Here is a 26,801-nt window from a genome sequence, read left to right as displayed (position 1 = left end):
TACGTGAGGACGCACTACGGCGGCTGAAGAGAGAAATGTGGGCGCGGGCGGTGAAGCTGGGCCTACGGTCCTGGGTGGGCTGGCGCCGGGGCTTCACCTCCAAGGCGGATCCTCAGGTAAAGTCCGGGGGCGTCTAAGCGGGTGGTGAAGAAGGAAAGGAGGCGGAGCAGGCCCCACCCGTGACCCCTATTCTCCGCCTCATCCCCCCAGCGTAGTGGCAGGGTCACGGCCGAGGTGATCGAACACCTGGAGCGTCTAGCCCTTGTGGACTTCGGCAGCCAAGAGGCTGTAGCACGGTTGGAGAAAGCCATCGCCTTTGCCGACCGGCTCCGCGCCGTGGACACGGACGGGGTGGAGCCCATGGAATCAGTACTGGAGGACAGGTAAACACTCGCGGCTGCGCACCCCCAAGCCTTGCCTGTGGCGCCTTCGCAGCCATTTGAGGTGGCGATGATTAGTGTGTCCTTCCACAGAAGGGAAAAGAGCTTTAGCGAGATGCAAGAACTTGCCCACGGTCACCCCGCGGGTAAGTGTTTTCATGCTTTTCTTTGTTCATTACGGATCCTGTCACTCCGTTTAAAGTCCCCTTGGCCTCCCAGTGTAACTAGGAACCGTGTCCGAAGTGCTAATCATCGCCTTTGAGGCCCTGCTTCACAGAGTCCCCGCACTCGGGCATTCTGCTCTTTTTACTCCAGCTACATTAGCTTCCTTACTGTTTCTCCAACATGACAAATGTGTTTCTTGTCTAGGATCTTTGCGTTTGCTATTCCCCTTTTCTTGGACAGCCTGTTTCCTTGGCAGGTCTTAGTTTATCTCCTCGTTAAGGCCTCTCCAAATATCTTCTCCCTTAACAGTTACCTACTCCTGATCCTGTTGGATTTTCTTCTGTTTCTTGGTTATCTTATTTTTGGTGATTTGTCTCTTGTTAATAGAATGTGAGCTCATGTTTGACTTGCTTACTTGTTGGATTCCTGTCTCAAAATATGGCCTGTACATATCTTCAGACCTAGTGGTTCCCTGTGGAAACATCTGTAAAAGTGCATCAAGATGTATGCAGGAGTGTTCATGGTATCTAAACCTGTTTATAATACAAAACAAAAAACAACAACAACAAACTCCTAACAAGGGGTGCCTGGCTGGCTCAGTCCATAAAGCATGCTGTGATCTCCAGGTCATGAGTTCCAGCCCCAGTTGGGGGTAGAGTTTACTTAAATTAATTTAAAAAAAATTTTTTGAACCCCAAGAAACAAAAAACAAACAGTCTAAGTGTCCTTCATGGCTAAATACATCATCATACAATGGAATATTTGACAGTTGTTTAAAAATAATGAAACAACTGGGGCGCCTGGGTGGCTTGGTTGTTAGGCGTTTGCCTTCACCTCAGGTTGTGATCCCAGGGTCCTGGAATCGAGCCCCGCATCGGGCTCCCTGCTCCCTGCTCAGCGGGAAGCCTGTTCTCCCTCTCCCACTCCCCCTGCTTGTGTTCCCTCTCTCGCTGGGTCAAAAAAAAAAAAAAAATCTTAGGATACATTATATCCCCCCCATTAAAAAAAATAAATAAATGTAATGAAACAACTATGCTGATATGAAAAGATATATTTAATAAAAAAGGCAAAGTTCAGAACATTGTGTATGGGATTATCAATACTTTAATGTGTTATCTATTTGACATATTCTGGTATATGCATTAAGTTTTGTTTTGTTCCCTCAGAGCATGCAAGAAACTGTAACTAATTAGTTTTAAAAGAAAGTGGAGGGCGCCTGGGTGGCTCAGTCGTTAGGCGTCTGCCTTCAGCTCCGGTCATGATCCCAGGGTCCTGGGATTGAGTCCCGCATCGGGCTCCCTGCTCAGCAGGAAGCCTGCTTCTCCCTCTCCCACTCCCCCTGCTTGTGTTCCTGCTCTCGCTGTCTCTCTCTGTCCAATAAATAAATAAAATCTTTAAAAAAAAAAAAAGAAAGTGGAAATGCAGACAGAGGGAAGTTCTAACTTTTCATCTTATACTGAGGGCCAAAACACAAATGCTTAAAGGAGCAGAATAGTAACACAAGAAGTGATGTAGTATAGTGCAGCAGGGAGGAGCAGGTCTTTGACAAAGCAATTTGTGAATATTATACTGAAAGGATGCACAGCCTCTCCCCACTTCTACCAATTTTTGCCAAATCTTAATATTTTTATTTTATTTAATTTTTTAAAGATTTTATTTGTCAGAGAGAGAGCGAGCACAAGCAGGGGAAGAGGCAGGTAGAGGGAGAAGCAGGCTCCCCGCTGAGCAGGGAGCCCAATGCAGGACTCAATCCCAGGACCCTGGGATCGTGACCTGAGCCGAAGGCAGATGTTTAACTAACTCAGCCACCCAGGTGTCCCGAAATCTTACATTTTTATTTATTTTTTTAAAGATTTATTTGAGAGAGAGAATGAGAGAGAGCACAAAAGGGGGGAGGGTCAGAGGGAGAAGCAGACTCCCTACTAAGCAGGGAGCCCAATGTGGGACTCGATCCTGGGACTCCAGGATCATGACCTGAGCCGAAGGCAGTCGCTTAACCAACTGAGCCACCCAGGTGCCCTCTTAATACATTTTTAAAGAAAATGCTCTTTTCTGAAAAGCAGACTTGTTTGCTGGTTAGGACTAGTTTCTTGGGAAGGATGGGTATGTAACTCTTAAAGACAGAGGCAGTCTACAACTCTGTCCTATCCTTTTCTTGATGGGATTTTTTTAAAAAGATTTTTTAATTTGAGAGAGAGTGCAGCGTGGTTTGCAGTGGAAAGATCAGAGAGAGAGGGAGAGGATCAGAGAGAGGCAGACAAGCAGACTCCTCGCTGAGTGGGGAGCCCGATTCTCCGCTTGATCCCAGGACCTGAGATCATGACCTGAGCCGAAACCAAGAGTTGGACATTCAACTGAGTCACCCAGGTGCCCCCTTGATGGGATTTAAAAAAAAAAATACACTCTTGGGATGCCTGGGTGGCTCAGTCAGTTAGGTGTCCAACTTTTGACTTTCGCTCAGGTCTTGATCTCGGGGTTGTGAGTTTGAGCCCCACATTGGGCTCCATGCTGGGCATGGAGCCTACTTAAAAAAAAATACTCTTAATATAGATGGGAGCAAAAAAGATTAGCTGCCATTAGCACCAATAAGGAGAACCAGACCTATCTGTAACCATAACCTCTGTGTAAAGTGCTTGCTGGCCTCCCATTCTCACCTCCAGTCTTTGATTCCTTCACATCCTTTCTCTATTTTGTAATCTGGGGCGCCTGGGTGGCTCAGTCGTTAAGCATCTGCCTTCGGCTCAGGTCATGATCCCAGGGTCGTGGGATCGAGTCCCATATCAGGCTCCCTGCTTGGCAGGAAGCCTGCTTCTCCCTCTTCCACTCCCCCTGCTTGTGTTCCTGCTCTCGTGCTCTCTCTCTGTCAAATAAATAAATAAAATCTTAAAAAAGGGGGGGGCTGTTTATTTTGTAATTTGTTGCTCAAATCTACATGTCAATGTTTCCCCAAAATTATGTAGCACTTCAAAATAGAAAATTTTTAAAAAGATTTATTCATCTGTGGCTCTCTCGTGGTATTCAGTTGAGCTCTCCATTCTGTTTCCTTCTTAGAATCCCCTACCTCATCTCACCCACTACTCTTTTTTGCCTACTTTTTCTTTCTTCAGATTTCAACTGCCTCCTCCTCAGATTCTTCTCTATCAAGTCAGGCTCCGTTTCAGGACCTGTGGCTCTCTCATGGTATTCAATAGAGCTGTAATTTTACTTGTGTTTATACATCTATTTGAGTACTATTTATTTATATATTTATTTATTTTCCTAGGTAATCTGTACACCCAATGTAGGGCTGAATTCATGACCCCGAGATCAAAAGTTGGATGCTCTACTGAGTGAGCCAGCCAGGCATCCCATATTTGAGTAATATTTAATTCTCTGTCCCCCTCCTACTGCTCATCCATGTTCCAGGGAGCACATCTGTTATTACTCATCATATTCTTAGTATCTAGCACCTAGCACTCAGTAAATGTTTGTTGAATGTTCTTTAAAGATTTTATTTGAAAGAGAGAAGGGGGGCAGAGCAAGAGGAAGCAAGAGTCCCAAGCAGACTCCACACTGAACATAGAGCCCAATGGGGACCTTGATCTCACGACCCTGAGATAACGACCTGAGCCAAAGCCAATAGTCACTTAGCCAACTGCACTACCCAGGCACCCCACTGAATGTTCTTTATTAATATCTTTGGGAAAGTTGGGAATAGAAGCACAAAGAGGAGACAGAATTTCCCAGATCGTGTAGAGGGAAACTAAAGAAATGCAACTATTACTCAGGGAAGAGTTTGTGAAAAAGATGGGAGAGGGATTTGGATCTGGTAGCTGGAGTAGTGACTTCATATTCAGTGATCTGCAGTCTGGCCATAAACTTGGAAACCAGTTTAATTCTGTTTTAGGAGATGTAGCACTTGTAGGACTTTGTTTTTTGAACATATTGCCTCACTGATGTTTGAAATGGAACCCATTTAAGACAAGTGTTAAACTGTTTTAGGCCACACTAGGTGTAAAAGCACTAACTGGCTATTAGAAAGCTCTTGGCACATTAATACCCTATTCTTTGGTTTTAGCTAAAAAGCAGTTAGTGCCTTTATGTGTCAGGCACTAAGATTTTATATGCATTGTCTGAATTATCACATACAACCCTGGAAGGTAAATACTAGTATCTCCTTTATAGATGAAGAAACTGAGGCACAGATAGTTTATGTAACATGCCCCAGAGTTTCACATGTGTAGTAAGAGAATCCAGAACTTGAAATTCAGAGCCTCAGTTCTCAAATATACCTCTAGATATGCCATCTAAGGGACACCTGGGTGGCTCAGTCAGTTAAGTGTCTGCCTTCAGCTCAGGTCATGATCCCAGGGTCCTGGGGTCTAGTTCCACATCGGGCTCCTTGCTCAGCAGGGAGCCTGCTTTTCCCTTTGCCTGCTGCTCCCCCTGCTTGTGTGCGCGTGCTCTCGCTCTGACAAAAAATAAATTTTAGATATGCCGTCTAGAAGTTAACCCATATGCCATCTAGAAGTTAACCCCTGGGGCACCTGGGTGGCTCAGTCAGTTAAGCCTCTGCTTTAGGCTCAGGTCATGATCCTGGGGTCCTGGGATGGAGCCACGCATCGGGCTCCCTGCTTGGCAGGGAACCTGCTTCTCCCTCTTTGTGCTCTTTGTCTCTGTCAGATAAATAAAATCTTTAAAAATAAATAAAATAAATAAAAGTCAGCCCCTAGAACCTTTATTTTCTCCCATCTCCAGAGACTGACTCAGATGATGACATATCTGACTGCAGCCAAATACTTCTTCAGTGCTTAGGATGTCCCTCAGAATCTTATTTGAACCAAAAATTCTTAGCCAAATTGATTCTCATTCCAGTCTGCATCAAACTAGAAATTAATTAGGAAGGAGGGAAAAGGCTTGTAGATGGAAATAGAGTGGTGCCCAGAGAAATGACTCCTGGCAGCCTGACACCAGCAGCAGAGTGGTCCTATCTGGTCAGTCTAAGGGCCAATAAAGGCATTTCTTCTCCGGTGCGGCCATAGTGCTTTCCATTAAATTGCTTTTATTAGCATTTCTCACAGTTACTGGTTAAAGTGCTTTGTGAGCCTTTCTCAACCAGGATTTCATCTGAACCAGAACACATAAAGATTCAAATGATTTTTTTCAGTGCTTCCCAGGATAGTATATAATATTAGCCCATATTTTATTTATTATCTGTCTCATAGTTTTATTAGTCCATAGTTATTTTTTATTTTTTAATATTTTATTTGAGAGAGAGAAAATGAGAGAGTGAGCACATGAGAGGGGAGGAGGGTCAGAGGGAGAAGCAGACTCCCTGCCGAGCAGGGAGCCCGATGTGGGACTCGATCCAGTGACTCCAGGATCATGACCTGAGCCGAAGGCAGTCGCTTAACCAACTGAGCCACCCAGGCGCCCGTCCATAGTTGATTTATTATCAAAATGGGTGTCCTATAGTACTTGGGCTAAATTCTCTGGTAGAACCCTGAGAAAGAGGAAGTGAGATAGACATTTAGTCAATCAGCAACTGATAGGCACCTGGTCCTGTTTGGAGTATTATGCATGATTCTGAGGTCAAGAAAAGTTAAGCAACTTGCCAAGTGAACTACTGATGTGCCACGCTCACAGAGACACTGGGTTCAGTAGCCTATGATTATGAAAATAGGAAGGTGTGGGTTTCTTCTGCAAACAACTCCATCATAAACAGTATAACTAGGTGAAAATGTGTGGCATTTATGGGAGTGAATTTTTTCTGGAAACATTACTTACATAGGAAATCTGATTATCAAATGAGTGAATAAATCATTTGCTATTACATCTGTGGAGAAGCAGTAGCTTTTAACCACCTGTTGGTGGTAGTAGAGTCTCACTTCATCAAACTCTCCAAGTGCCCAGGAGCAATTAGCCTCCTGTATGTAGGGGCTAGGCAGGTAATGTGTGATTACAGCAGGTTAAGTGCGGAGGTATATTCTGAATGAGGAGTGGTGACTGAGGTGTGCCCAGGTGCACTAACTCTTTCTGAAAGGAGCAGGTGCTATTCAGCACCCACCTCTTACTGCAGTGAGAATGCAGGTCCTGAGAATTATCAGATCTTCTTTAACATTTAATCTTCCCAGCAGTTTTATGAAGCATTCCACAAATAAGGAAACAGGTGCATGGACAGGATAAGTAACTTGTACACGTGCCACACATGCCACTAAGATTTGAATTTATCTGTGACTCAGGAGCCCAAGCTCTTTTAGCCATTTTGTTATACCACCCAACAGAAATACAAACTCCAGAAGGTCCAATGGTCACCTTTACAGAGGATTTTTATTTTGTTCTCCAAGTTCTCGTAGGCCCCCATATGGTTAAAAAAAAAAAAAGTGCAACCTTTACTTTTTTGGGAAGAAAGTTAAGGTCTGGGAAGATCCATACTTGTCCAAGGACACAGAGTTAAGAGTGCCAGATCCTGGAATAGACTGCAGCTCTCTACATTGCGTACCATGAGTGCTTTTGTGTCTAGCCCTAGGGTGGGCGCCACAAAAGAAACAGAACAAGTCCTTTCCTAAAAGAATCTTACAACTTAACCCTCTGCAGCCTTTGCCTGGATGTTCATGTCACATCCTTGCCTTTTTGTCCCATTAGGTTTAGCCCTCAGTCTGTCTGGCTCAAAGTAGAAAGAGCTTGGCTGCTCCCCTATCAGTGATTGAGCAGACTGCTTATTTTTCAGCCCAAGTATCTGGAAGCAGGCTCAGATATCTTGCCATGCACTTTTAAACCTTGAAACAGCAGTGAAGCCCCACAGATATGTTCAACCTCTGTTTGGTTTCACTAGTTTGCCATCTGGACATTTTAATGAAGCCACTAGGCCCAGAGAATAGTGGAATATTCTTCAGCTATGCAAGGGCAGGCACCTCCATGTCCCTGAAGGTGGCTGCTGGTGAAAAAACAGCTCATGTTAGGGATACAAGAACTGTACCAATTTATTTGGTGCCAATTTCAGTCCCGTCACTTGGACCTACTGTCTAAGCACTTATCCACTCTTGAGCAAGTTTCTTCACCTGCCCGAAGTCCATTTCCCATCCCACCAATCCATCGGTTTCTTGCTCATCCTTTAGCAGTGACATCACATATTCTGAGTACCTGTTCCTCACCTAGGCTGGTTTAGGTGCCCCTTTCTACTCCCTTGGCAAGCTTTGCTTACCTATTAGACTTAAACACATTATATTGTAATTGCCTTACCTGTCTCCACCAAAAGCAACTTACCCATAGTAATCATGCAGAAATATTTATTGAACATACCAGTCCTCAGGAATAATTACCACTTACCTCTTAGAGTGGTGGAGAATCTATGAACTATAGATTGTTATTTGGTCGACTATTGACCATAGCTCCTCCATCTTTTGGGTAGTGACCATAACTCAAGAATATGCCGCTCCATTTCCTCCCATTCTTGACCCTCTCCACCCATGCTATAGAAGCGTGTTTTCTGGGAAGTTAACCTTGAGCTTCTGGTTTTGTAGATGTCTATACTTGAGATCTGACAATGTGGTAGAAGGCAACTGTGCTGAAGAACTACTACAAAACGCCCATCGAGTTGTGGAGGAGTATTTTGTAGCCCCCCCAGGTATGTGTTCCCCAAAGTGGCTTAACAGATTGTCCCTCAGTGAACTAAGAATATAGTAGGAGCTGTACAGTCCAAATTTGCTACATGAAAGTACTTTAAGAAGAATAATGTGGGGCGCCTGGGTGGCTCAGTTGGTTAAGCGACTGCCTTCAGCTCAGGTCATGATCCTGGAGTCGCAGGATCGAGGCCCACATCGGGCTCCCTGCTCGGCAGGGAGTCTGCTTCTCCCTCTGACCCTCCCCCCTCTCATGCTCTCTCTCTCAAATAAATAAATAAAATCTTAAAAAAAAAAAAAGAATAATGTGGGAATTAGGTGAAGGTGGTCAAAAGGTACAAACTTCAACATACAGCAGAATGACTATAGTTAACAATACTGTATTCTATATTTGAAAGTTGCTACGAGAGTAGATCTTAAAAGTTCTTACCACAAGGAAAAAATTGTAACTATGTGAGATGATGAATGTTAACTAATCTTGTTCTGGTAATCATTTTGCTATATATATATCAAATCATTGGGTCGTACAACTTAGACCGTGTTGTATCTCAATGATTTCTCAATAAAAGTGGAATGAAAAACCCCACATATATTAACAGTGGAAAAAAAAGTATAGGTGGTGGCAGTAGACTGGAGGGGTCACATGCACCTCTAGGGGCCAGTCTGTAATAGGAATGCACAAAACAGGACTGGGGCGGGGAGGTGTGTATATGGTGTCAAATCCGGAGCTCAAGCTCTGCCTGAAGGGGCAACTAACACTCACTGCTTCTCATTCAGTGCCTGGCAATAATGTGAGTCCATTTTCCCCGAGAACCCGGACATCTGGCATTTTCATGTGTGTGTGGTATTTCCCAAATTTTAAGTATGGGAACTAATTCAAAGATTTAAAAAAATAAATAAATACCATGTAAATAAAACATAGCTGCAAGCCAGATGCATCCTGTGAGCCATCGTTTTGCAACCTTGGCGTTGAGATTTGCATCTCTAAAATGTACTGTGACTATTTTAAATAAAAACTTAAAATAACTCTGGGCTAATACTAAAATCCAGAATCTTGGGTGGGTTGAACTTTTTAATCTCCTCTGCAGACACCTGCTGCACCCTTCTGGGTATCTGGGAATGGGACTAGCTTGAGCACTCAGGTAGTAGATGGTTTTCCAAGTACCAGCTTCAGGTTCCGATCATCTCAGAGAACCATTCTAACTAGCCTCAGAGACAAACATCAGTCCCCCAGCTCAGGGTTACCTCTCTGACCAAGACCAGCCAATTAAAGGAAAGCTTTGCCTGAAGCAAGAATGGGAAAGAAAGCTTAGAAAATTGTGGACTCGACTGTTAATCATGCCTCTGATTCACTAAACCACCTCAAATTAACTGTGAAGAGAAAAAAAAGATTTTAGGATCTCTCTCAGAATCTGATAGTTGTCACTGTTTTAGCAGACATAGCCATTGATCCACATATGCTATTTCTCAAAAAGAACTTTGTGTCAGACTTTGCTTCTTGAGACAAAGTGAATTCACAATCATTAGTCTTTCCTTACACTCCTATATGCATAGAACTGGCTAAACTGTCTCTGCTCCTTATTGAAAAGTGTGCATTTATTAGGCTTCACTTACAACTGTTATTCTTTCAGACACTCAGAAAAACAGGGTAGTAGCTACACTTATTTGCATTGCTTATTTTTCATGACAAACCAAGTGATAAGTTAGCTCAGTAGAATCCGCTGGGAAGCAGACTCAACTATAACATTCTTTCTTGTTACTGTTTTCAAACAGGTAATATCTCTTTGCCAAAGCAGGATGAACAAGAGCCTTTTTCACACATCTGAGTAGCTATTCTGGGAATGGGTACCCTGTGAACACGTGGAAGCCCAAAGATAGTATTTTGTTACTGTGAACAGTAATGTTCCAACTTTCTTCAGTCACCTGAAAAAAAACTGATGGTTAAGTATTTTTTAATAACTCTCTGAAGACAAAATTGGGAAATAATCTAGCCAAAACAAGGCAGTGAGTTCCTACTGCTACTGGAAGAGGTATTGTTACTTTCCAAGTATTTATTCACAGACTGTTCAGTATGTAAGATGTTATCCTCCTTTATCTCCTCTAGAGACTATCTACCAAACTGCACTTAAGTGAATTTTTCTGTTGATGTAACTATTAGACAGTGCATCTGATCACTATGTGACAACGTGTGTTGTACTTTTTAGTTGCTGTTTCTGTCAATCCAAGAAACCTTGTATCTTTACCAAACAAATTCAGATTTGTCCCTGGGTACCTACTTTGTTCCCAGCAGAAGGCTAACTTTCTCCTAAGGTGTGAAGAGTATTCAAAGTAGACTCTACAGCTTGCGAACTCCTAGCCTACAATCATCCACTATCCCACAAAGTGATTACATGCAAAAGGGATGCCAGCCACAGCTATAGTTTTTCTTGAAAGAACCTATGTCAAAAATAGCCCTGGGGATAGCAAAACAGTACTGTACTGTACACTAAAAATTTGCCAAGAGGGTAGATTTTGTATTAAATGTTCTTACCACAAATAAATCTTGAGTAGGGAAGCAACTTTGGGAGATGATGGATATGTTTATAGCCTTGATGGTGGTGATGCTTTCATGGATACACACTTAACCCCAAACTCACTGAGCTGTAGAGATTAAGGAAGTACAACTTTTTACATGTCAATCATACTTCAATAAAGTGGCTCTTTAAAAAAAGCCCAGGCCTGGAAAAAAGTAACTTCCCCACCCCCACCATGCTTACTGAATTGAGTAGAATCCAAGATAGTGGAGTTTTCTGGTTTGTTTTGTGTTTTAAGAAAGTTCAGATACCAAGGATAAATGAAACAGATTTATGGATAAAAGTGATAGAACCAAAATTTAAAGAGACTCCCCCCGCTCCAAACTGCCACATTTGGTTTTAAAATCTTCCAGTGATCTTTATGCTGCTGCTGACTTTAAAAAGTCTGTTTTATTCTTTCCATTCCTTTGCCCTGTCTTAAATGCTCCCGTCTTCTTTAAGGCAGCTTTATTTATAAGCTTGGCCTTGAATTATAAGATAATCCTGAAGCAACTCTTGGGATTGAAATTCTCAAACCACCAACATAAGCAACTATCTTTGTCCCCAAATAGTTATCCACTTCTGCTCCTTACCAACTGGGTATAAGCTGCTACTACAACTCAATTACTTTTTTCTTTTTAACCAGTGTACCTGTTTGGTGAAATCCATTAACTTAATCAAGGACAACCACACATGTCAATTACTAAACGTTTAAAATATATTTCTAAACAGAATGGGCCGACTCAGTCACAGTAACTGCTGATCTCCATAGTAGAGCAACCCACAAAGACACAGCACTGATTTTTTTCCCATAATCAGGGGTGAAAAATATACAACTTATTTCTGAACCAAAACCACAATTTCTGCAGTTTAAAATGCTTCGCTGCCAATATGGCCCTGGTAGAAATTATGTATTTTATTTCCTTAAAAAAAAATTAAAAAAATTTCCTAAGACACTAAATCATCAATCTGGAATGTAGATTCTGAGCACAAAGCAGCTCAGTTCACCTAAAAAATAAAGAAAAATTTCCCATCACCTGTCTCAGTAGGGCCTGAAGGGAGAGAAGTAGTGTGGGGAACCCCTGCTTTGGTATGGAGAGTCACGGCCCCTTGACCCAGACCGAGACCGTGAGTAGCCATAGCTGGTGCTTCTCTCTGGATAAACTCGGATGTAGGAAGTTTCACCCTGCAATTTAAACATAAAGAGTACAGGAAAAAATAAGATCCCGAAGAATACAGCACACTAATACCTAACATGGCTACCTAACAATAATAGTTAAATACTGAGCACTTACTGTTTTTCTGGCATGATGTTATCTCATTAAACCCTCACAATAATGCTATGAGGTTGGTATGCTTACCAGCTCATTTCAAGAATGAGGAAAATAATGTTCTTATCTGTTCCAGTGTGACACAAATAATAAATGGCAACTTCACATGTGGTAAATGCTCAAATACTACCCAGTACTGTTAACATACCTGAATTACTGCCACTGACCCCTGAATCTAAGAACTAGAAAGGATCTCAGAGGTCATACAATTCAATCCTCTGCCACTTCATATATGCATCTTTGGATAAATACCTATGGAAGAAGCTAACCTGTATTCAACACCTCTCAGGTGTCAGGATCTGGGTTAGATACTCAGTTATCTTCATAAGTTAGCTTCTTGGCAAGTCTTACAAGATAGTGCTATTACTGTTCCTATTCTGCATATCGAGGAACCAAGGTTCAGAGCATAGCTCAGCTAAAAAATTAAGTGGCAGCAGAGTCATGTCCAGGCTGGCCTGTGCCCTTTGCCCTCAGCCAGCACTCTCAGAGGATCTAAAAATGCTAGGATGAAAGAAGTCGGATGCGGAAGTCCCTAGGTGAAGTCAGTAATTGGATTTATCCTTACTGAGGCCCTGCTTTGCAGTATAACTGAGGACCAGATCCTCTTTTGTTTCTGCTCCAAATTCAGTCTGAGCAAAAGCACTGTTAAGTTGTGTACTTTCCAAGTCATAAAATTAGGGAATTATATGAATCCTTAGAGAAAGAAATGGACCCCAGACATACCTAAACCCCACAGTAACTCAAGACAAAATAACCAGAAAAAGCAATGTCCAGTTGGGTCTGCTGTCTTTATCTCAGTGATATCAAAGGGGTAGTCAACATGTGAATCAAATTGAGAGATCTAAAGCAACGGCTGCCTTCTTGAAAGGAAAGACATCAAGAACTAAGTCCTGAGGATAAGGTGATTACAAGAAAATGCATTACTCTGGGAAAGGAAAAATGAAGTGATAACTTGGCACAACAGCAGTACCTTAGGAGAGCTGAGATGATGAGGTTGGCTTGCAGAGCCCAGACTAGACCCAGAGGAGAGACAACCATAATAATTAGGTTCACAGAAGTACATTACAGATTAAGCCAATTGTGAAAGGGATGGTATCACAGAACAGCTCACCACATTATGACAGACTGCAACAGTATTATCTCCAGGTTAAAAACACTATGACTGCAGACTTTTCTCTGTCATGACCCTGAAGGGTTTGGGCATGATGAATTCCTTGGCTTTATCCACTTAAGATAGATCTTTAATGGTACTGTGAGGTCATCAAATGGCAAACACATGGCCTGTTGCTATGTCTGCTAGGTCAGCTTCAGGTGGAGTGGCGGAGGTGCAAGCTCAAAAGAAGGTGGGAACTCACCTCATGAGAGCGGAATTTGGTGTCATCCAGTTTACGCAGGGCGTATTCCATGTCTTCTTTTCTGAGATATTCAACCATGCCCATTCCATCCTTCTGCACATCTGCATAACAGACGTCCCCAGCTTCTCGCATGTGATCCTTCAAGTCCTGCCAGCTGCCTGATGGCGGAAGTCCTAGGCATGGACAACATAAAAGGCCATATCCTTCAGCCATGTTAACTGACCTGTTAAGAGCCAGCAATACCTAGGTTCCCCTTTTCATCAATCATTACTTTAAAATCCTGAGGATCCCCAAATCACAAATTGTAAGGGGCATAAAACCAGCGAAGAGTACTAACGTATGTGTGGTAAATCACCATAAGAAGTTGGTCCTAGGCTAATCTTCCAGACACCAAGCCCTTCCAACAGAGCAAGAAGTCCACCCCATTACAGATTTAATATCTCTGAGAATTCACAGCCTTTCTTTAGCCTTCATATTTAATATCAAACTCCCAAGACTTTGAGTTCTAATTTTCTCCATTATGAAATTTATCAGTACCAATTATCTCTTGCTTGACTGGGTTCTCAGGACATGGGAATTTTGAAACTATCCAATGAAAGTAACCAAGGCGTAGCTGAAGGTGACAACACAACAAAAATCTAAAGTTTGTTTTCTTGTAGGTGTGAATGACTAACAAACTAAAGTACCTTTCAAAAGATCACCAACATTCTTCAATACAGTGGGGGAAAAGGTAAGACTCAGACGCTACAACTAGTCGGGAATTATACAACCCTACCTGATGTCATGAAAGGGAAATGTGCTCCTGCTCTCAAAGGCTGTGTTTACCGCTCACAGCTCAGGATTGCAGCCATTTCCTAATAGTTTTCTAAGCAGGATTTCAGAGCAGCATGGAGAGAAAAAAAGATATGTATGACATCCTGAAGGAGGGAATAGAGTTCTGGGGTTAAAAAATTACAAAGGGACACAAGATAGGCAGATACTGAGAGGATCACTCTTAAGTACCATGGGGGTCTGCTGTAACTGTGTGACATTCATATCTAAAAAAGTGCCAGGTTTCTCAATATATTTCACTCCACCATGGTCCTAAAATGCCCCTGCAGTGTGCAGAAGGCCCCAGGTTTTTACCACTGTTTTAGTATTTTGAAAAGATGCATAAACCTCTGAGCTTGGCATTTCATGACTTGTCAACACTAGACATTTCATTCTCTATTCTGCAGTACAACCCCTAAAACTCCAAGTTCTTTTGTTTTCTTTTTTATATAATTCCAAAGCCACCACCAAAATCTGGCCTTTTTCAGCATCCAAGGCTAGGCAGTAGTTCAAATCTGATTCCTGGAATGTCTACCAAGTCTGATACCGAGTACATTACAAAAGAAAACATCTCTATAGAATTCTAGCTCACAGGGTTTTGCCCTCATCTTCCCTCTCAACACTAGAAAACTTTATAAGAAGCAAGTTGATGTTCTACCAAGGCTACACTACCAGTGCAGTTTCATTTGCAAGATACCTGCCTCAGTGGCAAGATGGCAGGGCTTCAGACTGTACAGGCTATTGAAAAGAAAGCCCCACATGTCCCATGCACTGAAGAATAACAACATTTCTTGGAGGCCAGACTGTGTGCTAAGTATTTTACATGCATCATCTCATTCAGTTTTAAAGGAACATACCTGAAACAAGAACTCGGAAATCAGATCTTCTTGTAGGAGGCCCATTCCTCCCACCGCGGGGCCACCCACCCCGACCGCCATAAGTCCTGGGGAACTCCACACGAAGCCGACACTGGCCATAATCATAACCATTCCTTCCATAAATTGCATCTTCAGCATCTCTGCAAAAAAAGGTTTGGAGTTAGTGCTGCTCAAGAGGCTGACTTCCCAGTGAGGGACCTGAGGAACAAGTATAAAAGGGAAACCTGGAGTCAGAAAAATAAAACAGTCTTGATGCACTACTGCTTTTGTGTGAAGACCTTTCATGATATTAGAATTAAACTTTACAACTGTCACACACACGGTTTTCTAGGTATGGAATGATAATAAAGGGGTAAATAGATGACTTATAAGAGGACTAATTTAGAAAAAAAAAATGTTGACAGAGGATTTGATTTCACCAGTATATTTATTTCTGTAACCCTATGAGCAGTTTCTCAAAATGCCCAGCACACACTAGTCCTTTAATATTCTTCAACAAGGCCCAGTACCATTAAGTATCTAGAAAGAAAAATTCATTTAAAAAGAAATCAGGGGTGCCTGGGTGGCTCAGTTGTTAAGTGTCTGCCTTCAGCTCAGGTCATGATCCCAGAGTCCTGGGATCGAGCCCCACATCAGGCTCCCTGTTTGGCGGGGAGCATACTTCTCACTCTCCCATTCCCTCTGCTTGTGTTCCCTTTCTTGCTGTGTCTGTCATATAAATGAATAAAATCTTGGGCGCCTGCGTGGCTCAGTTGGTTAAGTGACTGCCTTCGGTTCAGGTCATGATCCCAGGGTCCTGGATTCGAGTCCCACATCAGGCTCCCCCTGCTCGGCAAGGAGCCTGCTTCTCCTTCTGCCTCTGCCTGCCATTCCCCTTGCTTGTGCCCTCTCTGTCAAATAAATAAATAAAATCTTCAAAAAAAATGAATAAAATCTTCAAAAAAAATTTAAATCTTCAAAAGAAAAAAATCAGGCTCAAAAGACAGATGCTTTGTGTCTTGTGAGAAATACGCAACTCTCATGTGTACCTTTTCATCACAGTTTGGAAAACTAAATTGTGAAGACCACTCTCTGGGTACAGTTTTGCCAAAAGAGGAAATATTCCATGAAGTTACTTTCAGTCTTCCCTAGGACTCTAGGAGAACCAAGCTGGTTCTCCAGGACTGGATTGTTGAAAGAATGGCCTCAGAGCTTGGATGGACAAGCAGAGCCAAAGATGTACTAATGAAGGCATCATTCAGTTGTCACAGGCACATCATTATCGATATTCTAGTCGCAAGGTTAAAAGCAATGAGGACCACGACCAGTGCAACCCTGGCTGTATTTACAATGAAGTGAAGGAGAGGCAGAACTGCTAGGGTTGAAGTGCAGACTTTGAATACTGATTGACAAGTTCAAATCCTTTTTCTGCTACTGACTAGGTAGCCGTCTTCGGGTAAATGCTTATATCATTTTCACGTCTCTTAAATGTAATACGCCTATCTCACAAGGTTATTGTAAGGATTAAATATGATACTGTGTATGCAGTGCTTTGCTAGAAACTTGGCATCTAGTGTTATCAAAAGACAGCTTTTCTATTATGGAAGAAAGGAGGGAAGAGACGACAATGTAGCATACCATACAGAAGTTTGTGTTTTAAAGAGCAGCATAGGGGGTTCAAATCCTACCTTGATCCCTTACTAGCATTCTCTTTTATCAGCAACTCTAAATCTTCAGTTTCTTCATTTGTAAAATGTGGCTACCACTACCTTTTGTGGGTTTACTAAAGTGGTACTTGACACGTGGTGAGTGTTCAAAAAACACACTAGAAGTGTTACAGAAGGTTACAGTGTAACCTTCTCCAGTTTAGGTGTGAAAATACCTACTTCGCTTTTCAGACAAATGGCAAGGCGCTAAGAATGAGCTTTGTCAGTCATCAAAGCCTCAGGGTGCTTCCTACCTCCCTGTCCTCAGATGCCTTCCCTGCCCTATACCACCACACCAGGTAGGGAAGACACCTATGGACAGTCCTTGGGTGAAGCCTGCGGGGCGCAGACTAGGTAAAGCATTCCCTGGGTCATTGCTAGGAAAGAGAGTGGGCTCTTATTTACCCCCAAGTGCAGTGACCAGTCCATGCGGTGGCTTCTAAGAACCACCAACCGCAGTTTTGAAAGTTCCCAGGCCTTTTCTGGCTACAAGGTCGACAAAGTTTGCAAAATCACAAAGAGCCCCCTTTGAGCCAGTTTAGGGATCGAGAGCTTCCAAATGCTTGGGGCCCTAAGCATCTAGCGGTGCCTCCCTCATTAGAGGAGTGGCGTGAAATCAGAGACCCCCTCAGACCGTTTTAGAAGTTTTTCCATATCCCTGGTGCTTTTATAAGGACGAGGTCGTGGCCTTGCAGGGCGGGGCGCGCGCGGGTAGAGATCTGTTCCATCACAGAGACCCCTTTACGACCTCCAAAGGCGACCACATTCCCGCAGTCTGTTCCCCGCTAACGGCGAGTTCTGGCTGGGGGGAGGGGTAGGCAGGGAGGGGCGAATGGCCACTTCTGCTCTTCACCGAGTCCTCTCCCGGCTGGTTCCGGGCCGCGTCCCCAGAAGGGTGCCTCTCCAGCCGTGAGAGAGAGAATGATCGTATGTACCATCCCCGAGGCCGGTCTGGGCGGGCCGGGGCCCTCCAAACGCCCAGCTTTTGTGTTTTCAAGTAAAGTAAAAAAAAAGAAATAATCCTAGGGGAAGTGACGACGGAGCAAGGGACGGCCGGAGCCTGCGGTGAGAGGAGGCCTCATCCTCCACCCGGGGGCGCCGTGAGGGGTCTGCGCGGAGGGGGGAGGGGAGGCCCCGGAGGGGAGAGGGAAGAGGGAAGGCCGGGGCCCGCGGCCTCAGGCGGGCGGGCGGAGCGGGGCCTCACCGGGGGTCCTCGAAGCGCACGAAGGCGAAGGGCACGAGGCCGTGCCGGTTCTTGAGCTCGATCTCGCGGATGCGGCCGTACTTGTAGAACAAGTCCTCCAGGTCCTTCTCGCGCACGTCGGTCGGAAGGTTCCCCACGTAGATGCGCCCGTCTCCCTCGCCGCCGCGCTCGTCCGCCCAGCCCGACATCCGCACCGCCCGACGCCGCGGGCCCGCCGCAGCCCACGTCGCCGCCGCCGCCTCAGCCGGGGTCCCCCCGCAGCGTCCCCGCGGGCTTCGAGGCGCTCAGCCGCACTGCATTGTGGGAACGGCGGAGCGGAAGTGAAGGGGTCGGAGGAAGCAAAAGGAATTGTCTTAAAGGGGACGCGGTTGCGATGACTGCGCGTGCGTGCAGGCCGGCGCCCCCTGTAGGTGCGTGCGGGCCCGGGGGCAAAGAGAGGGAGAGCGTGGAGTCGGGCGAATTGGGTTCGATTTCTAGAATTCTCTGAAGGCAGTTCAGTCGCCGGCTTCATGGACAAGTGGCCGGGACATGGGCAAGTGACTCAGGCCTCCTGGGCCTCAGTTTTCTGCCTCTGTAGCGCTGTCTACCTCACAGGATTTTGTGAGCACCCCCTGAGGTGACGCGGGTAGTGGCCAGTGTCCGGCGGGGCGCCGGAGGGAGGGAGCCAGGCCCGGGCCGCAGGCTGACCCGGCTGCGGCCTGAAGGAGTCCGGGACGGTGGGCTGGGTGGGGCTGTCGCGGCCCACAGATTCAGGTCAGTAGCCCTCTGGGCGACCCTGCCCCCATTTTACAATCGCTTAGAACTGAGGGTCTAAGGTGGACTAAAGATGGGCGTGAGGGGCCTGAGATGGCCTCCAGAACTTGGGCTTGACATTCAGGAGAGACTAGGAGGGAGTACAAGAGTCTCAGCTATCTCAGCTGTCGCTATAGAGTGCCTCCCACTATTTGTGTTTTTAATCCTAACCAAAGATGATGGGATTCCGATATTACAGGGGAGAAAACTGAGGTCTCATAGTGGGGCCAGGATTAGAACCTGCAGCCATGCTCCCAGCCTGTGGGCCGAGCCTCTCAGGAGCTCAGGTAGACTGCCATCTTGGCACTTTTTCACATTTACCTCCTCATAGTTCAGGGCACTGAACCTGGGGACGTTACAAAGATAGACATCTAAAAAGAGCTTTGTATATTAAAAATGAAACCTGTGGGAAAAAAAAGAAACCTCTATGGATTGATGCCTGGACAGATACACAAAAGCAAATACGGCGGAATGTTAACTGTAGAATCCAGACGGTGCGTTCAGTATGTTCAGTGTACCATTCTTTCAGCCTTTTTGTATATCTGAAAATGTTTATAATAAATGTTGGGGGGGGGCGCCTGGGTGGCTCAGTCGTTAAGCGTCTGCCTTCGGCTCAGGTCATGATCCCCCGGTCCTGGGATCAAGCCCCGCATCGGGCTCCCTGCTCCGCGGGAAGCCTGCTTCTCCCTCTCCCACTCCCCCTGCTTGTGTTCCCTCTCTCGCTGTGTCTCTCTCTGTCAAATAAATAAATAAAATCTTTAAAAAATAAAATAAAATAAATGTTGGGGGGCAGGTATGAAACTTGTTAAAAACAAACTCTAGGGGCGCCTGGCTGGCTCAGTCACGGGTGACTCAGATCTCCGGGTTGTGAGTTTGGACCCCACGTTGGGTGCAGCGATTACTAAAACAAATAAACAAACAAACAAGAACTCCATTAATGCTAGCAATAGCAAGAGAATAAAACTAAACATTTAATCTGAAGGTACAGTAGTTGATTTGTAGTTATACCACCTCTGAGGCCTTTTTTTTTTTTTAAGATTTTATTTATTTATTAGAAAGAGAGAAAGCACAAGCAGCGGGAGCGCCAGGCGGAGGGAGAACCAGACTCCTCACTGAGCAAGGAGCCCGATGATGTGGGACTCGGTCCCAGGACCCCGGGATCATGACCTGAGCCACCCAGGCATCCCTTTTTTTTTTTTTTTAAAGTAGCCTCAAGCCCAGCGTGGAGTCCAAGGTGGGGCTTGAACTCAGGACCCTGGGATCAAGACCTGAGCTGAGATCAAGTCTCAAGCTCAGCAGACTAAGCCACCCAGGCGCCCCCACCTCTGAGCCTTTTAAAATTAAAAAAAAAAAAAAAATAGGCATCCTTGGGGCGCCAGGGTGGCTCAGTTGTTAAGCATCTGCTTCGGCTCAGGTCATGATCCCAGGGTCCTGGGATCGAGCCCCCCTTGTCCGGCTCCCTGCTCAGCAGGGAGCCTGCTTCTCCCTCTCCTGCTCCCCCCTGCTTGTGTTCTCTCTCTCGCTGTCTTTCTGTCTCAAATAAATAAAACCTTAAAAAAAAAAATAGGGGGCGCCTGGGTGGCTCAGTTGGTTAAGCGACTGACTGCCTTCGGCTCAGGTCATGATCCTGGAGTCCCGGGATCGAGTCCCACATCGGACTCCCTGCTCAGCAGGGAGTCTGCTTCTCCCTCTGACTCTCTTCCCTCTCGTGCTCTCTATCTCTCATTCTCTCTCTCTCAAATAAATAAATAAAAAAAAAATCTTTAAAAAAAAATAGGCACCCATGCATAACTACTGAGTGTATAACCTTTTTGGAAGGTAGATTGATGTTATACATCAGGTCCTGATAATATACATATAGCTCTTGGTCCAGTAATTTCACTTGTAGGATTTTATCATCAGGAAATAAGAAATCCTTACAATAAATTATGTATGTTCATTGCATTCTGTGCAATTAAAAAATTGAACCCCTGATAATAAGGGAGTGGTTCAACATAATAATTTTGAATGTTACATGGTTATAAAATGATATTTTGAAGGATATTAAGGTCATGGTAATTTAGTTATAATTAAAATGAATTTAAAATGTTGTTTAAGGACCACCTGCGTGGCTTCAGTCAGTTGAGTGGATGACTCGATCTTGGCTCAGGTCTTGATCTCACAGTTGTGAGTTTGAGCCTGCATTGGGCTCTGCACTGGGTATGGAGCATACTTAAAAAAAAAATGTTGGGGAGTAAGTCGGAGGGGGAGAAGAACCATGAGAGACGATGGACTCTGAAAAACAAACTGAGGGTTCTAGAGGGGAGGGGGGTGGGGGGATGGGTTAGCCTGGTGATGGGTATTAAAGAGGGCACGTTCTGCGTGGAGCACTGGGTGTTATGCACAAACAGTGAATCATGGAACACTACATCAAAAACTAATGATGTAATGTATGGTGATTAACATAGCAAAAAAATTTTTAATTTTAAAAAAATGTTTAATAAATACATTGGACACATGTAAGTATATGTTCTCAAGGAATCCATTAAATTGGTTGATACCAGTTGTGTCCAAAGAATGCAGTTGTGGGAACTTTCACTTTAGACCTTATACATCTCTGTAAAGTTAAAAATAGTTACTGCAACTATGTTTCATTTTTATATTCTGAAAAAAAAAAGGGAAACAAAATTTGAGCAGTACTATTCAGTTCTGTTCAAGGGAATACACACACACACACTCATTGGAGGTTCCTTAAAAAAATATATATATATATACACACACACATATATATTCATTGCTTATAGTGAGAAAGCATAGAAGAAAATAACTTTCCAAATGTTTGTGGAGATATCTCTTGTTGGAAATGATTTCTGTATTTTTATTTATGCTGTTCTGTATTTATCAAATTGTAATTCGCATGTACTACTTTTATAGTTGGAATAAAGCACAATAAATTATTTCTAAAATAAAACAGAACCATCTGTTGTATTCTGGATTATGTAAAGTTTCTATTTGTTCTTTGCTAGCCTTCAGAAGTCAAGCAGGAAAGAGCCTTGGCCAAATATGATCTTGAGTCAAAGTACAAAACCTTACAGGAGCTTACACATGCTAAAGGCATCCAGAAGTCCAGATGCCTCCCCATTTGGGGGGTGTGTTTAGGTGTGTTAATAGCACTATCTGACTCCTACCACTTCTACATAATTGTTGCCTGGAAAGACCCCCCCCCAAAAATGGTTGGAGACAATTTGGTTATCTCCTAGGAAAGAAGTGGAGTCAACTCAGTAGCCTACTAGGACTCAAGGTGGAAGATTGCTTATAAATAGTAATGATTCAGCTTATATTGTGCAGTCTCACAGCATGCAATCACCAGAGGGGTTCATGTCTAGCTTAGAAAATGTGCCCTGATGTGGAGATAGGGCCAAGTACAGCCTTCCAGAATTAGAAGGAACACAGCTAAATTGCTAGGGGGCATTTATGATCATCCATGGAACCCTAAAGGTGGATTTTTTTTTTTTTTCTGTGAACCCAGGTACTAACCTTTGCAGGTTAGAACACAAACAAGGCCAGAATCATGGGCTTAATGCTTAAGGGGCTAATGGGTTCCATTCTCTACTAAGGCCACAGACCCTAGGCAGGAACATGCTTTTAAGCTTTTGTTTATCTAGTTACTCAGCATCATTGAGTACAACGCTATAATTGAGGCCCTCTAAGAGGCCCAAGGCATGCAGTAATACAATTCTGTCGTGTAAGTGTATATTCAAGCTGCTATTCAAACAGCCGTTGAGAGCACATTTGTGATAAGGGTAAACTGCTGTGAGACCACCTAACAGTCTTAGAGATTATAAGGCAGGCTTCCAGGAGATGTTTAGGTTGAGCCCTGAAAGACAGTAGGAGTTAATCATAGGGAAAAAGGGGAGCATGACAGATCGCCCACATAGAAGAGAGCACAGGAGACCAGGGGTGATCCCCACTACCCTATGGTATGTCTGGGGCAGAGGGTTCAAGTGGGGGAGATGGAGGAGAAGGAGCTGGGGCTGGGGCTTGCGAAGCCTAGTAGACCATGTTCTGGAGTGTGGATTCTACTGAAAGCGGTGAGTAGCCATGAAGGGCTTTAAGGAGTTCTGTTGGGATGAGATAGTTTCAGAAGGAAATGGCAGCTGAAAGGATTAGAGAGACAGAGTAGGAGATATGGAGGAGGAGACCGAGAGCTAATTTGACTAGAGGGCAGCTGCGGGATAATAGGGGAAGAAACGGAGTGAGGGAGAGGGGTGGCCATACCTGCCATAATGAGGTGGGGAGAGAGGAGAGACGAGGGTTCTGTGTAGGAAGTACTGAAGCCCCTTCCTGGGACTTTACAGATCCCTTCATTTAAAACTACATTATCCATTAGTGATTTTGCAGTTGGATTCTTACTGTTCTGGGAAGATATGACAGTGTAGTCAGATTGGCCTAAAGGTGAATATAAAGGTAAGAACAGGGATAGCCCCACATGGCCCACTGACTAGCAGGTTACAGGGGGAAGTAACATGGGAGCCAGTGCAGGGAGACCCCAGCTGGGAGACCACTGCGGTTCTCCAAGCAAGAGATGCCAGTGGCCTGATGTAAGGTGATAGAGATACATACTAAGGAGGTGAGTTATCCCAAGGAAGCAATATCATAGGACATGGAGATAGACTGGATGTGGGAGGCTGGGTGAGGAGGAGTTCAGGTTGATTTCCAAGTTCTTGGCTTGAGGAACTGGTTATGCAGTGGTAGCATTCTGAAATGGGGAATAAAGCAGAAGGAAGTGATCTACATGGAATGGACAATGATGACGAGTTCTGATGCGTGTGAAGAACATAAGGAAAGATAAGAAATGTGACAGCTCTCGGCTCTATGTGCCTTCTCCACTAATTCTGGGTGTGTGACCTGACGATGGTGGATTGGCATCGGAGTTCTCAGATAGGACTGCTCTTTCTTTCTTTCCTTTTTTTTTTTTTAAGATTTTATTTATTTGACGGAGACACAGTGAGAGAGGGAACACAAGCAGGAGGAGCGGAGAGGGAGAAGCAGGCTCTCTGCTGAGCAGGGAGCCCGACATGGGGCTCGATCCCAGAACCCTGGGATCATGACCTGAGCCCAAGGCAGATGCTTAAGGACTGAGCCACCCAGGCGCCCCAGGACTGCTCTTTCTACAGGGATAAGCTTTCACCTGAAATACGTGGGAGCTCAATCCTAATATGAAGATAAGAATGTCACTCTTGGGCTTATCTTCAGATTGAAAAGAAGCCTTTGACCTTCACAGAGTGTTAAGAGTTAATGTATTTCCCACAGCAAGCCATTCACTAGGGAGTAGGGCAATGCCCAATAAAAAGTAATAATAAAACAATTATCAGTGGGGGATAAAACATTCTATGAACTGGCCCGTCTGGTTTTCTCCCTTTCCCTATGACATCAGTTCCCTCTGGCATCCCAGCAAAATGTTTTCTTCTGGGTCAGGCTCAGTCGTGAGTTTCTCCCAGACTCTGGTCCTTGGGAGCAGAGGACAGAAGAGGAAGTTGATGTGGGGAGTAAACCATCAGTAGGAGAATGAGTCACCTCAGAGAAACTGGTCCAGGCTGCTAGGGAGAGCTGTGGGTTGGGTCACTGTGGAATGTGTGCCTGGTCACATCACCCTGGGAGCTTTCTCTTTGTTATTCTTTGCCACTGTATTTGTATGACGGAATAAAATAAAACATATTCTGCAGAGCTACATAACAGAGAACTTCGCCGTGCAGGGGAGGAAGGGGAGAAGCAGCAGCAGACTAGGTTTGGAGGGGGTTTGGATGCAGAGAGCTCTCAGGAAGCGAGTGCCATGTGTGGGAGGATGAGAAGAGGAAAAAGATAGGAAAGATAATTCAAGAAGATTTGCAGTGTGTTGTGAATATTATTCCCCTTTGGTGTCTTCTTAAGAGATTGCAGAAGATCCTTAACATTGTTTTTCAGTTATTTTTGGATAATAAGCTGATGTTGTTGTGGTGGTTTTAAGATTTTATTTATTTATTTGAGAGAGAGAGCTAGAGAGTGGCAGAGGGAGAGGGAGAAGCAGACTCCCCGCTGAGCAGGGAGCCCGATGTCGGCTCCATCCCAGGACCCTGGGATCATGACCTGAGCTGAAGGTAGACACTTAACCAGCTGAGCCACGCAGGGGCCCCTAAGCTGATGTTTTCTTTAAATGTGGCTGGATAGGTAAGAATCACCCTTTACATGAGGAGGAACAATTAAAGCAGTGAGCATACTGAATTTGTAGCAGCTTTGTTGCTTTATTTTTGTCAACTTGCTGTTTTCTGAGATGAAGTCCTCAAATTGCTTATCATATCAGGGCTTCTTTTTCTTGGATTCTGGGGCCTCAGCAATCAGTGAATGACTGACTACCTCCCCACCTAACCCCCACCCCAACCCTGCAAAACTGTAAAAGTTGTAAAGTTGGATGCAAACTATTGCATGTGAACAGAAAAGCCTTTATTCTGGGGAGAATATGCATGCAGTGCTGTCCAGTAGAACTTTGTGTGATGATGGAAACATTCTATATCTGAGTTCTGTGTGGTAGCTAATTAGCATCATGTGGCTCTTGAGCTCTTGAAATGTGACTACTGCAACTGAGATACTGAACTTTTTTTTTTTTAAAGATTTTATTTATTTATTTGAGAGAGAGTGAGAGAGAGCATGAGAGGCAGGAGGGTCAGAGGGAGAAGCAGACTCCCTGCTGAGCAGGGAGCCCGATGTGGGACTCGATCCCGGGACTCCAGGATCATGACCTGAGCCGAAGGCAGTCGCTTAAACAACTGAGCCACCCAGGCGCCCCGAGATACTGAACTTTTAATTGTATTTAATTGTAATTAGTTAATATTACTTTATTCCTTTATAAAGATATATTTACCTTAGAGAGAGAGAGAGAGAAGCAAGAGGAGTTGGGGGAGGGGCAAAGGGAGCTGGAAAGAGAGAACTCAAGCAGACTCCCTGATGAGCACGGAGCCCCACAACATGGGGTTCGATCTCACAATCCATGAGATCATGAACTGAGCCGGAATCAAGAGTCAGATGCTTAGCCGACTGAGCCACCCAGGCGCCCTTGTTTATATTAATTTAAATAGCCAAATGTGGCTAGTGGCTACCATATAGGGTGGGGCAGTTCATCATTCTCAAAGATCTGTAAATCTACATCCCCCCAGAAAAGGTTAAGAACCACTGAGACCAGTCATTTCCCCTTACAGCAGCCATGTTACATTGGCACATAGTAGGTGCTGTTAAATAACAATAAAAAATTTAAATTTTAAGATTTAATTGGCTTTAGGGGCGCCTGGGTGGCTCAGTTGGTTAAGCGACTGCCTTCGGCTCAGGTAGTGATCTCAGGGTCTTGGGATCGAGCCCCGCATCGGGCTCCCTGCTCCGCGGGAAGGCTGCTTCTCCCTCTCCCACTCCCCCTGCTTGTGTTCCCTCTCTCGCTGTCTCTCTCTCTGTGTCAAATAAATAAATAAAATCTTAAAAAAAAAAGATTTAATTTGCTTTATTTTTTTTTTAGTTTATTTATTTATTTTTAGTAATCTCTACACCATTGTGGGTTGAACTCAGGACCCTGAGATCAAGAGTCACATGCTCCTCTGACTGAGCCAGCCAGGCGCCACTCTAATTGGCTTTATTAGTTGATTCATGAATCAGGCAGCATCCAGTCCAGCAAGTAAACGAGAGCTCCAAAGGGCTACAGAAAAGGAAAGGTTTTTAAAGGTAGAGAGGGAATGGAAAGAAGCAAATGATTAGCAAAGAATCCATTGTTTTAGGCAAAGTCACCCTCCCAAGGGGAACTGAAGGGGTCTATCAGTAAATTTCCTAGTGTTAACCAGAAAATTCCCACGTTGACTGGTTAAACATTACATTTCTGGGGGGTTGAAACTACCGTTAGGTTAGCCATTAAGTCCTGCTTTACTGACTTGGGGTCTTTACCTCAGTGACACCATTTTGGGCCTGTGGTTTTCTTTTTAACAGTGCTTAATAAACACCTGTTGACTTTATTAACTAGTACTTAAAAAAGAATTATTCTGGCTCCAGAAAAG

The 26,801-nt window shown here is 44.3% G+C and overlaps 2 protein-coding genes across 3 annotated transcripts; one reads left to right on the top strand and one right to left on the bottom strand.

Moving 5' to 3' along the window:
* Nucleotides 1–13: 13 nt before the first annotated feature.
* GATC (glutamyl-tRNA amidotransferase subunit C) lies at nucleotides 14–15,962 on the top strand. 2 transcript variants are annotated; one of them, XM_088019572.1, is made up of 5 exons: nucleotides 14–116; nucleotides 211–383; nucleotides 8,048–8,151; nucleotides 14,044–14,114; nucleotides 15,036–15,962. In XM_088019572.1, exons 1-4 carry the CDS (start codon nucleotides 36–38, stop codon nucleotides 14,055–14,057), a joined length of 372 nt encoding a protein of 123 aa, XP_087875698.1. In that variant the 5' UTR covers nucleotides 14–35; the 3' UTR covers nucleotides 14,058–14,114; nucleotides 15,036–15,962. The 2 variants fall into 2 exon arrangements, with proteins under 2 accessions (XP_087875698.1, XP_027972246.1); XM_028116445.2 differs by lacking the exons at nucleotides 14,044–14,114; nucleotides 15,036–15,962 and adding an exon at nucleotides 9,920–10,704.
* On the bottom strand, nucleotides 11,399–18,259 carry SRSF9 (serine and arginine rich splicing factor 9). The gene is made up of 4 exons (XM_028116443.2): nucleotides 17,962–18,259; nucleotides 15,052–15,212; nucleotides 13,385–13,557; nucleotides 11,399–11,884 (listed from the first exon to the last, which is right to left on the bottom strand). The coding sequence occupies exons 1-4, from the start codon at nucleotides 18,147–18,149 to the stop codon at nucleotides 11,741–11,743; spliced, it is 666 nt and encodes a 221-aa protein (XP_027972244.1). The 5' UTR covers nucleotides 18,150–18,259; the 3' UTR covers nucleotides 11,399–11,740.
* Between the last annotated feature and the right edge of the window lie 8,542 nt (nucleotides 18,260–26,801).

The sequence above is a fragment of the Eumetopias jubatus genome, unplaced genomic scaffold (assembly GCF_037043125.1).
Source record: "Eumetopias jubatus isolate StellerSeaLion01/CBP00866 unplaced genomic scaffold, mEumJub1_p1.0 scaffold_16, whole genome shotgun sequence".
NCBI lineage: Eukaryota > Metazoa > Chordata > Mammalia > Carnivora > Otariidae > Eumetopias > Eumetopias jubatus.
This window is presented reverse-complemented; position numbering and strand designations above follow the sequence as displayed.